The sequence below is a fragment of the Felis catus genome, chromosome A2 (genome assembly GCF_018350175.1).
Source record: "Felis catus isolate Fca126 chromosome A2, F.catus_Fca126_mat1.0, whole genome shotgun sequence".
NCBI classification, from domain to species: domain Eukaryota; kingdom Metazoa; phylum Chordata; class Mammalia; order Carnivora; family Felidae; genus Felis; species Felis catus.
Genome location: NC_058369.1, coordinates 111196176 through 111209715, shown reverse-complemented (window position 1 = coordinate 111209715; position 13540 = coordinate 111196176). Strand labels below are relative to the sequence as shown.

The following is a 13540-nucleotide window of genomic DNA, read 5'->3' as shown; positions in this document are numbered from 1 at the left end:
AAAATGCAGTTACTATTCCAGATTGTTAAAATTGTTCATTACTCTGAAAATGTAATAATTATAACAACATACTGGCAAAGAAATTGCATTTTGAATATTTTAAAAATAATCCTCCTTCAGTGTAAAGAAAAGTTTATACATTAAATAAATTTCTCTTAATATTTTCTGTATCCCTCAAAGCCAGCATTAAAGGAATACTTTACTCAAATTTATAATAAATGTTTGTAATGCACTAGTTTACAATGTTGATTTTCCTCTTCTCTAAAAAGCGATTTACAACCCTACAGAGATCCAGTGTTCTTCCATAACTATTCTTTTTAGGGTTCCTTCTAACAACAGTACTAAGAAAGGTTTCCTATTCAATTCTAGTAAAAAAATGTATCAGTGTCAAAATGGATGTAAAAACCTTCATGAAAATGAAGTAACACCCACGATTCAATTGAAAAAAATTACATGGTCTGCTTCCTTCATTTAATTGTTTATATTTTGAGAAATACAACCTGAAGAAAAGTACCAAGAAGAAAATTCCAACCACCAACATACACACTGTAGCAAATACTGCTGGTGCCTAGCTAACATGCATTCCTTACCCTCCCTTCCTTCTTCCTAATACAAACTAAACGTTCAGCTGCAGCACCCAATCTCCTAGGCTCAGTATGACTCTAAGGAGCTATCATGGTGGTCCCGTCCTTCTTTGTTCCTGGGTAGATGCTGCTTTTCTGGCCAATAAATTATGAAAGACAATTTGCTGGAGAAAAGTTGGGTAAAACTTCCCTAAAGAAAACATCCAAGGAAGCAAAGTATCTCTTCTATGTCTCCAGACTTTGTCGGGCATAAATAGACACAATGCCTGGATCTGCCACATTCAACTCCTGCTTTGTTGAGGAAACAGACCTGTGAAGAAGATACAACTCTAAGGCCAACAGAGGGAAGCGGTATGAATGACCTGATTATTTTTGACATTATTGACCACCTAGTGCTGTCAACTACCCTGCAATTTTAACTAAGTGATAAATTTCCTTGTCACTTTGAGTAGGATTTTCTGTTACTCAGAGCAGAACACAACCAATTTACCTACTACTTGGATTAAACACCGTTAATATTCTGGCGCAGTAGATTTGTGTGCGGTCTGTAAGAAACACTTGTTAGAAGATATGCGCATATTGTAAAAATTCATACAAAGTGAAAAAGTATGATGATAAAAACAAAATTCCCCCCATCCTCTGGCCCCAGCAACCAGCCCACCACCACACACACAAAACTGTCCATGATTTCTTTCAACCTATGTATGAATCCTTCTGGGAGATGGATGCATGGACAAAATACACTTTCATAAAAGTGAGATGATATCACTGATGTTATTTTTATTTAAAAAACATTAAATGATTTTATCAGGATTAAAAACTGCAACTGAAGGGACTATCAACATACTAAATGCTTCCTTCCTATATGAGGTTCTATTTCCAAGAAGATCTTTCTAAGGTTAAATTATTTTAAAAAATCAGTGTTTGGAGTCCTTTTCTTTTACCCCTGTGTTTCCATTTTAAGCAGCAGGGAGTCTGTCCCTGCCCAGAAAGAAGCTATCAGCACTTTCATATTTTACTCTATCTCACCTCTCTCTCATGCCTCATATTGGTTATGTTTACGAATGTTGCCCTACTTTATAAAATTTGCTTTCTATCCTGTAACCACAATCTCATATTTGTTTCAATAGATTCATGGTTTGCCCCATTTATCTGCCTATGCCTTTCCTACTTCTGTATTTCATTTTTTATTCATCTCTTTATTGTGTGGGTTTCATTGGAAGCAGCCTTGTTCATGTTTGGGAATTTCTGACTTGCCTACCCATTTTCTCTATATTTTAATAACTCTTGCCTGAATGGACCATTGGGTTACACTTCTTTTTGAACTTCAAAGATTTTTCTTCGTTATTTTTTGTCACTGAATGTTGGATATGCTTGATACTTCTTGAGTCCCATACATTCCCTTCCTCCCCACCTTCCCCCCACCATATACCTTTGCTTTACCTGCATGAACTCCTGAAGAATTTTTATTATTTGAAAATCAATAGCCCAGTTAGAATATGACTCTGTGATGAGCATTTGCAGCAAACTATCCTTAAAAAATGAGAGTTCTTTCAGTCTACAGATTAATTTATTTTTTTTCTTTTCCAGTGCAATAATCTTTCTTCTTTTTCACAAAATTATCTTCTGTTTCAATGTTTTAGAATATCAACTTCAGGGATATAAATAATCTTTTTGTTTTATTTCCTTTGTGTTTCTTATTAATTGACTTTCCAATTGCTTGAATCCATTTTCCTTTTTCATTCCCTACGATTGTCTTAAACCTTTCCCCTTTGTTGGTAAAGAGTTTCACTGGTGTCTGTTCTGCTTCCTGCTATTTCTAATGAATATTTTTGTTCTGTAATTATCACACTTTTCATTTTCATTTGTTTCCCAAGATCTAAAATATCCTTTTCTCTTGTGCTACTGTTTTACCATCTCATCTTTGAGTTCCTGTTTTATGGAATTTATGTTCTTATTAAGATGCCTCATTTGTGGGGAAAAATTATTAGATAATTCCATGGATTCAGTAAAAAGATGTTTTCTCCTGGTGGAATATCTAAGGTTAGACGGGGAAGGGTATTTCATGAAAAAGAATTATGGATCATTTTCCTAACTTAGAGTGTTGCCCTGAAGCCTTCATTTCTCCAGAGACAGTGTTCGTTCACCTTCCTTCATTTCACTAGTTTCTTTTCCAGAGTCATTTCTACTATTTCTCATGCACAAGAAATAACAACAACAACAACAACAACAGCTAAGGATATCCACTCAGTTTGCTTCTCTTCAAATCTGGCAATGTTAGTGAGAATTTTGAGAAAGTAGTCATTTTGTCAGTAAAATTCTAAGGAGGCCTAGGATGCAGGGCCTGTTAGGTTTCTCTGTCTTGATCAAAATCCCCATTTCCCTTTTTTCCTTGTCTATTAGCTTCCAAGATAGCTTAGGTCATATCACTTTCTGTACTCACTTAATGCTGAACACTGTGTCTGTGTGTGCATGCATGTGTGCATGCGTACGTGTGTGTGTGTGTGTGTGTGTGTGTGTGTGTGTGTAGGGCGAGTGTTGGCCAGGTTATACAATTTTAGAGTCACTTCATTATCTATCAGTGGCAAAAAATTATGTCGTACATCATTTTCAAATTTCTCATCTTCAAAATCAAAATCCTCAGTTTTAAATCTCAATTTGGGGGGCACCTGGGTGGCTCAGTTGGTTGAGCATGTGACTCTTGATTTTGGCTCACGGTCATGGGATCCAACACTGTGTCGGGTTCCATGCTGAGCATGGAGCCTGCTTAAGATTCTCAATCTCTCTCTCCCTCTCTCTCTCTCTCTCTCTCTCTCTCTCTCTCTCTCTCCCTCCCCCCTCCCCCCTCTGCCCCTCCCCCACTCATATACATGCAACTCTCTAAATAAAAATAATAGATAAGTAAATAAACAAATATTCAGAATGGGGATTTATTTCAGTGTTCTAAGGGGTTTTATTGAATTTTCTTACTCAACAGACATAACAATTATTCCACTGGTGTAATCCACAGAGATATAAAATATTCATTCTTGTCCCTATTCTCAATGGGCCTATTTATAACTAGCTTTCTGATCACTACCTATCAAATATTCAAATTGATAACAGCCTTGTAAGTGAAGATAACTTGAGTTAGAGAATGGCAAAACAGTAATTATGGGAAATACCAGAAGTGATTCTTGACATGACAGGAGCATTTCACAGACTTACATTTTCATAATTAGATTCTGCTTTCCAAGTAGACATAAATGGCTACTGAATCTAAAATGTTCCTTTCCCCTCGACAATGCACACCAAAGGGAAAAAAAAAAGATTCTGAAAGGGTGAAGATATGTTTTCCATAAAAGAAATTCAGGATTTAGATTTAAATGCTTTTCTTTTATACCCTAAAATAAGAATACATAGTAAAAATATGAGTTTTCCTTATTTTAAATGTATTTTACATTAATGCTGTATAAACTCTAGGAAATTCTTTTATAGTAATTGTTCCAATATTGTCTGGACAGCTCTGCTGTCCAACATGTTAAGCAAGATGCCTGGCAACAGGAGAACACCCCAAATTCTGCCAGCTACTGCTGAGTGACCTGAGTCAATATTTGTACATGCTTCACTTTCTGCCATAGTTATCACTTATATTGGCCCACACAAGCCACAAAAGTAGAGACTGACCTAGCACAATGTGTCACTCATAATGAATTCCAAGATTCAATATTACAGAGCATTTTAACTGAAAACACATTAGCAGATTATACTGTAGAACCTAGTTCTCCCTAAAATGTCTTGCCTCGCTAGATCAATATTAGAAAAAAATGGAACCATATAAAACACTTGCAATTCAACGGTATATAAAGAACTCTGAAGAAAACTCACCTTTATCAATGCATAGTATGGAGCTTAACTTTTAAAACAGCAAATGGGAACTTCAAAGCAATAGGTAACAATAAGACAAAGCTTTTTAAAACAATCTCAAGAAATACTTTGTTGTGGTTTCACTGTTCAATTATACATTCTGCAAATTCTTTGCCTTTGATTACTATGTAATGAGACACTTTACAGAACACATGTACATGTACACATGCATGCGCGCGCACACACACACACATACACACACACACAAACTACTCTGATTTACAGTCACAATTTACACAAGGAGATGACTAGTTCTTACCAGAACAGGAAAACCAAAAAAAGTAACTGACGTGTAAGATAACTAAAGAAAACTTACTCTCAAAACAAAGTATCATTGTTCTATGTGACATACAATTGAACTCAGCTGGCTTGTTCAGCAAGATAGAGCATGGTATGGAAGAGCCAGAAGCCCAGGTTCTTTCACTAAAAATAGTTATAATAATAGGGAGTCTGCATTTCAATAACATGTTGTTACATTTGAACCTCATAAAGGACGCCCAGAGGTAAGCATGAGGACATCATTATTGTTCAGGTTACAGATGAGTAACCAGTTATCCAAATGGCTAAGAGCCGGAACACAGAGCTCTTGACTCCTCGAACAGTGTTGTCTCCACCACTTTGCACTACTACCAAATAATCTCTTTCAGATCCAACGACTCCATCCATTCCTATGCCTATCAATCATAGACCCATGCCACTGGTCCGAAAGGGAGTGAAATGAAATTTGCAGATAAATTAAGACAAACACACCTCTAACTTGTCAATTAACTTAAAGGAAAACCCTACTGAAATGGGTCACCAGGATCACCATTGTCTCCTCCTACCCCTTCATCTGTGTTACTTAAAGTTTGCTGCAACCTTAGGATTGCTGGGAAGATAGTAAAAATTCCAATATCCAGGCTAGTTCCCATACCAGTTAAATCAGAAACTCTGGGGGTGTAACCAAGGCATCGGTGTTTTGTAAAATATTCTTGATGACTCCAAGTTTGAGAGCCAGGGCCTCAGAGGAAGTGCACAATAAAGACTGGGGGAACTAAAGTTAAGGCCATATTATATTAAACAACATCAAATGTTATACAACATGGTAGAATGGATGCAAATGATTTTATGTTTCAAATTTGAAAAATTAACAGAACTTGGAGTTTCCTTATTTATATCAGACAGGTTTGAGAGTTGATGTCAATCTACATCACCTTTCACTTAAGAGCTGGTTCTTACAGGATGTTTCCTGTATTACTGACAACTGCGCGGACAGTCTCAAGCACTTCCCTGCTGGAAAATATTATTGCTTTCATGTCAGGAAAATGACAGTCTCAACTGAAAATCGGAGTAAAGTTACATATGATTATCAAAGACACCGAAAACAGTGAGGCTTGCAAACACCTGTAGCCTGTGGCAAGAGATTCAATGTCAGCGGCCAGTCGCTGCTTCAAAGGCACAGCTTTGTCTCTACCGTGTGAAAGAAACATGAAACTCCTAACACAGAGGTGAGGACTAAACAGAAAAAGTGTAGTACTGAAAAGATACCCGATATAGTGATTGTTTAAAAGTTGATCCATATTTAAAAAATAAAACACTAAATTAAGTGACCAGTTCCATTGGAGACACACCAGCTGACCCTTCCTCAAGCTCTTGTCAACTTTAAAGCCACAAAGATAATAAAACCATATTAAAATCCTAGTACGTTTGCTTCAGATAAGCAGACGCTACTAGTTAAAATAATTCTTGCCACTTAAGTGTCAACACTTCAAATTACACAAGATCGATCTCTTATTCTGAGCCCACCGAAAAACTGGATCAAGAGAAGTATCTTAAAATCATCACAACTAACGGAGGTTTAAAGATAACTTGCTTCAAACATAGGTGCGTAAATGGGAAGGTGTTCAGCACTGAAACAGACATCATGCCAACCTGTGGAATATTTCTTTCACATCTAGCTCTAGCAAGTAAACGCTGTTCTACGTTGCATTCTTTTCATGGAAATCTATGTGGTGATCCATAATTATGATCAAGCCCACATAGGAACTTAGAAGATGTGAGGGAGAACTTTAAGCCAATTTAGACTGAAACATTCTGAGGACGGAAACAAACCCCCCCCCCCAAGCTTTAGGAACTGTCTGTAGGATTAAATATGAAGAGCAGCAATTATAAGTAAGTGTTATCATGTGGAGAGTCTGTTCTTTTAACAAACAGAAATTGATAAAGCTGACAAGTTTCATCTCCTCAGCACACCTTCTTGACGGCACAAGCACATACAGAGAGAAACCAGAAATTAGACTCTGTTACTGTTATTCTTTAAAGGGTTGCACCTGCATGTAACACCTTTATGTGTGCGCTATGCCATCCATCTGCCTGACAATGCTAGACTCTCCAAATGTTTTTAAAGAAAATTAAAATAAGCATCTGCTAATAATAATTTTATTCCATCCTGAATACTTTCGTTTTGGGCTGCTGAGAAAAAGCCACATTAAAACTACCTTTGTAACTCCTAGCAAACACATTTCAGAAGGTAGGTCTATAAATAGATGTGCTTCTGTATGCACACTGTAAATATAAAATCATCCGGCTAGCGGAGGCTGCAATTTAAACTGAAGCCCCAGGATGAACTTACCTGATTTTTAAAGTCCCATTAGAATAGCTTGCAATCAGTACAGATCTCCGTTTTCTACTTGCAGAGTAAGGCAAAGCACCCCCAACTACATTTTACTTATCTCAGTCCCATCCTTCATCAGAAGCTTTGAGATTTCATTCAGAAGCTGTTGTCCCTAAATGCTGAATATGCACAGAAGCGGTAATGGAAGGGATCTAAGTTAAACCCTACAGACGCACCAAGAAAATAGCAACATCAACACCAAAAAGCAGCAAATCCTTGAGAGGTGCTTTTTCTTAGCTGCATTTCCCAAGTCTGCCTCCTTTCACACATAAAATGTCTCAGTTATGGAAGAGGATCTTACCTGAGCTGATCATACTGTGCATTCTCTGCTGAGCCAAGAGCTGCTCTCGTCCAGCCACCCCATCTGAGGAAAAACACGAGTCACTCTCGTAAATTGTCTGCAGCATATTCCAATCACTCTTACTTCAGCTACATGAAAGATTCATCGCTGCTCAGTGCACGGGCCCCAGGAGCTACCCTCCCTGGTCCTCCCTCCTCCCCGAGGAGAGGCAGCAGCCGACCAACTTCCACAATGATTCCCTTTCTGTTAAGGTGGACATACACTTTTCAAAATATCTGGACACTTTTCCTGTGTTACCAACCTGTGTACAAAGCAGAAAGGACCAAGTCGATGCTATGGCTGTCTGGAGTTTAGGTTATCCCGGAAACTAAAAGCAGGTGGGGAATAGGAATGTGCTTCGGGGTTATTGCTTTGTCAGAATAAGTAGAAAAATATTAACTGTACCCACGAGAAAAAGAAACTGATTAAACCTGGCTTATAGTTCTTCAGGCTGCTAGAGTTGCGTTGCAAGAACCCTCAGTCCTGCAAGTGGCTTCAGCCGGTGCCCTTCTATCTGTTTGTGTGCCTCTCTTCCCCCTCTCTGGTCTCTCTCAGCTCAAGTTGGCTAAAGCTAGTGATAATCCATTTGCATATGAATCAACAACGGCAGGGCCCACAGGCACAGAAATAGAACAATGGTCGGCCTGAGCCAAAAATAGGTCAAGCATGGCCGAGTGATTGGAGCCAGCATTAATGCATTTAAAAATACCCCAGCAAACCCAGCTGTCCAGCCTCTATCTTTCAAACCATAATTCTCGATTGCAGGGCCTTAAAAGCAATTAACTCTTTCCTCCCTCCCAGCTTGCTTTACACACTGTATTTCCATACTGGCGATTTGTTTCCAAAGAAAGAAAGGCAAAAAAAAAAAAAAAAAAAAATTAAGAATCATAATTCTAAGAGGGCAAATGCACATACATTTAATTTCATTTTATTTTTATAGTATGTGTTTTTGGAAGAGAGAGGAGAGAAGTGCAGAGCTCTGTATTGGTTCTAAAATAATACTGGAAGCTTTTGCTCATAATGTGGTTTCTGCCTCACCCACGCACAGCAATCCTGGTGTTCTATTTTTGTTGCCTGTTTCTCTGGCTACACTGCAGTTGGCTGTAGCACTAGAAGCTTTTCTGCCTTCTAGTTTCAAGACTGACAGGAGATTTAGTAGAGGTAGTTTCAGAAAACAAGCACACCCCAGAATAAAATGTTTATGAAGAACTAGGTTGATTTTTTACTTGCCATTTATGCAAGGCAATTGTCCATTTCATAAATCCTAATGTGAGCTTGGTACCGCCTATCAATTTTACTGCATCCAGTTTCTATTATATCTAAATTAAAAAGAAAACATAGCTTAGGTCTGAAAATGTTGCCTCTATTTCAGCCCCTCAGGCTAAATTCAATGTGGAAAAGAAAAAGGAAAAGAAAGTGTTGATGCTGTCTAATGGATGGATGCAGAACGACCAAATATATATGCACCTGTAGTTCAACCAATAAATATGGTCAGTCTTCAACTAGGAATATTCTGCATTCATTGCTACCTGAAACACAGACCTCAATTTTTGGAAGAAATGGCATTTAGAGTAGTTGATAGGCACCCAGACCAACACACATTTTGAAATTCACCTGTAGAGTAAATGAATTATAACATATACTACTAAACATTCTATAGTCTCTGAGGTACACTTATAACATCATTTCTGTATGAGAAATAAATTCTGCATCACAAACTGGGTTGTACCATCTAGCCATTCATAAGGGCACACCCAAAAGTGATAATCCACTAGTCCTGGGAACTCTTCTTCCTTTTCTAAACTAGGTCAGTAAGGAAAATGTAATTCTTAAAGCATTAGTAGCAACAGAGAAGGAAAGGGAAAAAGCAGAGTGTTTTAAGGTTCCTAGAACAACTTGTGGAGGAAGGATCTTGGTCAACCACAGAGTGTGGGGCAGGGGAAAGAGAACAAGGAGACATAGGGTTTTGGTGGAAGGGAGGAAGCATGTGAAGTCATTAGGCAGATAACACACTGCTGAAAACAGTGGTACTGAATTTTCCTTCTTTCATAGATTAACTCCTACTTCTTGCAAAATTATGTTTGGACACAGAAGTTACAAGATTTAAAAAAAAAATTATTCCAAAGCTCATTGGACTTAAACTAAAATGAGAAAATCTTATTTTCCTGTCACTGGAAAAAAAATATCTAATTCCATTTGATATTACAACTAAACTTTCACTCAGTCAAGAAATCAATATATAAAATTCAAGAGATGGAAATATTGTGGAGCTGGCAAATTACCTCAGGGATGATGTAACCAAGTGTAGCATTTTAGACCTGGGAGGAAGTTTAGAATTTGCCTACAGTGGTGTTGAAACTCTCTGTGCCTCAGGATGCCATGGGACCCTGGAATTGACTTACAGTGCTTTCTCCAGAAAAGATTCTTCCCCGAACCAGGGCAACCTCACTTTTATTTGTTTATACTAGAATATGTAAGAGTTCTTTTGAACAACAGCTTTGTACATTAAGAAGAAAACAGCTGAGGGGCGTCTGCGTAGCTCAGTCTGTTCCTTAAGCTTCTGACTCAATTTCAGCTCAGATCATGATTTCACAGTTTGTGGGATGGAGCCCCATGTTGGGATCTGCACCTACAGTGTGGAGCCTGCTTGGGACACACACACTGTCTCTCTCTCTCTCTCCCTCCCTCCCTCTCCCTCCCTCCTTCTCCCTCCTGCTCTCTGCCACTCTTCCTACCCACACTCATGTGCCTGTAAATGCACAGGAACAAGTGTGCTACTCTGTCTCAAAATAATCTTTTTTAAAAAAGAAGAAAATAGTTGAAATCCAATAGTGTTGAGTACAAACAAGCTCCCTATTTTACAAAGTAAGAATTAAGGTGTGCTGAATGTTACTAAGGCTATAAAAGTACTTGTTAATGATATTATGACTAAAGAGACATGCTTTGTATCTAGCAGGTGGTCTCCCATCATATTCCCCAGTCTGGCATTCTGTCCCTTTTCAAGTGATGCAAATAATTACCTGAGATCTTCAAAATAAATTTTAGAATGATCTAGTGATGAAACATGGAACCACCAATTGTTTCAGAGTGGTTTTGAACAGAATAGGCAAAACAGTGATAAACATGTAAGAGGGATGACAAAATCCTACTAATGCCATAATACACATCTTTTGTCATTTCAAATTTAAGTGACCCCTTCAAATTGCAATTGACAAAAACAGTTGCTGAGCTTTTATCGTCAAGAAAAGTAAAACTCCAAAAGAATGAATTAGTAATTATCCTATTTCTCAGAGGTTCTAGGAAAAGTCATACCACATAAAATAGTGTAATGTGTCTTCTTCATGTTGACCAAGTTACTTCACTTGAGATTTTATCCCCACATGCTTTCAGTATTTTGTTTGTTTGTTTGTTTTGTTTTGTTTTTACCATTAATAGTCTTCCCTTTTACCTCTTGACAATGAAAAGTTAGTTTAGGGTGAAAAGACATCAGACACATCATAAAATAGGTATCGCTTGTTTCTCAGAAGAAAAATAAGCATCATTAAAATCACCAGGAAGTATACTGATTACCATAGTTCCATTAACCAACAACTTAAATATTAAGAATGTTGTGTAATTCCTCTCACATCATCTCAACAATGTTAGTAAAGAAATGTCAGTAAGTTTCTTTTTGTGCATACTGATGGGAAAAAAAACTATTAAATTTTGTAATATAAAAACCGTAACAAGCTAATACAAATGCTAGGCTAGAATAAATAGGCATTAAAAAAATCTCAATATAATGAATGTTAACTCAATTTAATAAAAACGTTGGGAATGGATCTAAAAATCATTTTACATTCATTTTACACTCATTCAATAAATGTTAATATTATCTACTGATGGAAATGAAACCACTGTCTAATTATTTAAGTAGTTATTTTAAACAGAATATGCAAAACTAGTGATAAATTAATAGGAGGGATACCAAAATGTCATTCAAAAGCAATTATGATAATTCCAATTATTTTTATGCAGGTATATAGACAACACAAAAAGATGTATAAAAATCTATATGGCATCAAAATATTTCCTAAAATATCCTTGGACCCATAGCTCACATTGATCTTTTCTCAAATCAGTCCCAAAGAAGCAAAGAAGGTAATATAGGCTGACTTATTCTAAAACACTAAGGTAACCTCTGCTCATCTGTAATCAAACACAGACTTTTCATGTAGCACCAAATCCTATGATTCTGAAATCTAGACAAAGTATTTCACTTTGCCTGAAATATTAATTCTGTTTTACAGGAAATCTACAAAATTACTCACCAACACCTGGATCTCCTCACTCATTTTCTGACTCGCTCATGTTGCTTTTTCACCCATCCTTACGTTTCTCAAACTATTGTCACAGCAATAAAGTTATACGTACTTGTCTGTAAGTAGTAGACTTGGTTCACCTAGACTCCCAACAAACAGGCAATAGAGTACAGGGTACTAATTTTTATTTGGAATTAAGTAGTCTATTTATCTAATTTTTCTATCTCTTAGAGAAACATTGCCAATTGTTATTAAATAGTGGATGTTCAATTTACAAGTGATTCCTTTCCATTGAAACAACCTAATTGGTTACCAAATGGTCTTCAGATAAGGAAATCTTGCCTGGACCCAAGAAGAGGTAAAGGGTATCAGAAAACACATCAGCAATGAAATTCCAGGGAGGCTGTTTTATATGAAAACAAAACAACATCAACAAAAGCTCTAGAACTGTTGGCCTTGATTTGATTGCTAATAATTTCTTCTCTAACTTTTCCCTTCAGATGGGACATGTTGATCCATGATTTATTCTATTTCTAGGGGATTTCAGAGCATCAAGGTCACCTGGGAACTTGTTAGAAATGCAATTTATGGGGTACTTCCTATCCTAGAAGTACTAAATCACAATCTCTGAGAGGAATCTGTATTTTATAAGACCTTCAACTGATGCACGATAAAGTGTGACAATCAGTAGAGAAGATCAACCTTTCCAAATCAACGATTAGATGGCTAAAATATACAAATGGAATAAGTATCTTTTTTGGGTCCAATTTTAAACAAGCCAGTATTATTAGAGAATAATTTATTTTAAATGAAAATAATTAAACTATGTAAGAGACTGAAGAAGACAATTAACATTCAAAGTAGAAAGAGGAGGATCGTCCAAAAGAGTATCTCTTAACTGGCAGATGAGCCCAGCATTGTACATTTAAGATGATAGGGATGCGTGCACTGCTTTTCTTCACTAAGACAGGTTGTTCCAGGTTCTCTTCTTCTGAGTATTTGTCAGTTGCACATCAGTCTTTCTGTGCAGAGCTCAGAGCGGCCAGTCCAGGAGAAGAAAGCAGTATGTTATCATATTCAACATGTACTATTTCATCATTATTCATTTTTACCATAGTGTCTTATTAAAATCTTAATAATTAACTTCAAATCAATAATAAACCACAATTTTATAAAGCTATATGCATGTATGAAAAATAATCTTTTGTTGAAATCAAATGAAATGTAATTGCACTTTCATTTTTGCATTTATTTCCTTGTCTTGTGGACAGAATAACCAGTGAAAAGGGTCAGACAACAGACTGCAACAGAAATGATCTCACGTGGATTCCTTAATGTAATGATCATCATCGAGTAGTTTGAGTAAACAAAGTTTTCAAATATCTTCCTTTTGGAGTATTTTAATGATATTGGCACTAGGAAATTAACATAAAAATGCATTTGTAGTTACACTTTATAGTACTGGATCTAATAACTGTAGTGATGGCAAAGTTTCTAGAAAAGTCTGATTATCAATTGCATTGGCTCACATCTACATGTTCTATTTTTAATTGGTAAATTCCATTGATTATACCATTCTGACTCAACGTTCTCAAAGAAATATAGGTTTAGATTCAACCTTCCCTCCCTGCAAGTCACTTAAGAAACAGCACAGTAGTTTTTACACTTTGTATTATGGTACTGTAAACTTATTTCACATAGAAAAACTATTTCATATGTACGAATAGGCTCAATGTAAATATAAGTACGCATCAAC

The 13540-nt window shown here is 36.7% G+C and overlaps 1 protein-coding gene across 31 annotated transcripts in view; it reads right to left on the bottom strand.

Annotated features, from left to right (window-relative positions):
* HDAC9 (histone deacetylase 9) overlaps positions 1-13540 on the bottom strand; it is a 939894-nt gene that overhangs the window by 537130 nt on the left and 389224 nt on the right. For 27 of the 31 annotated variants that reach the window (XM_019825556.2, XM_045053248.1, XM_045053242.1 and 24 more), the window contains one exon: positions 7445-7507. In XM_019825556.2, coding sequence (XP_019681115.1) covers positions 7445-7507 — 63 coding nt within the window. The other 4 variants (XM_019825567.2, XM_045053240.1, XM_019825568.2 and 1 more) reach the window with 4 other exon arrangements.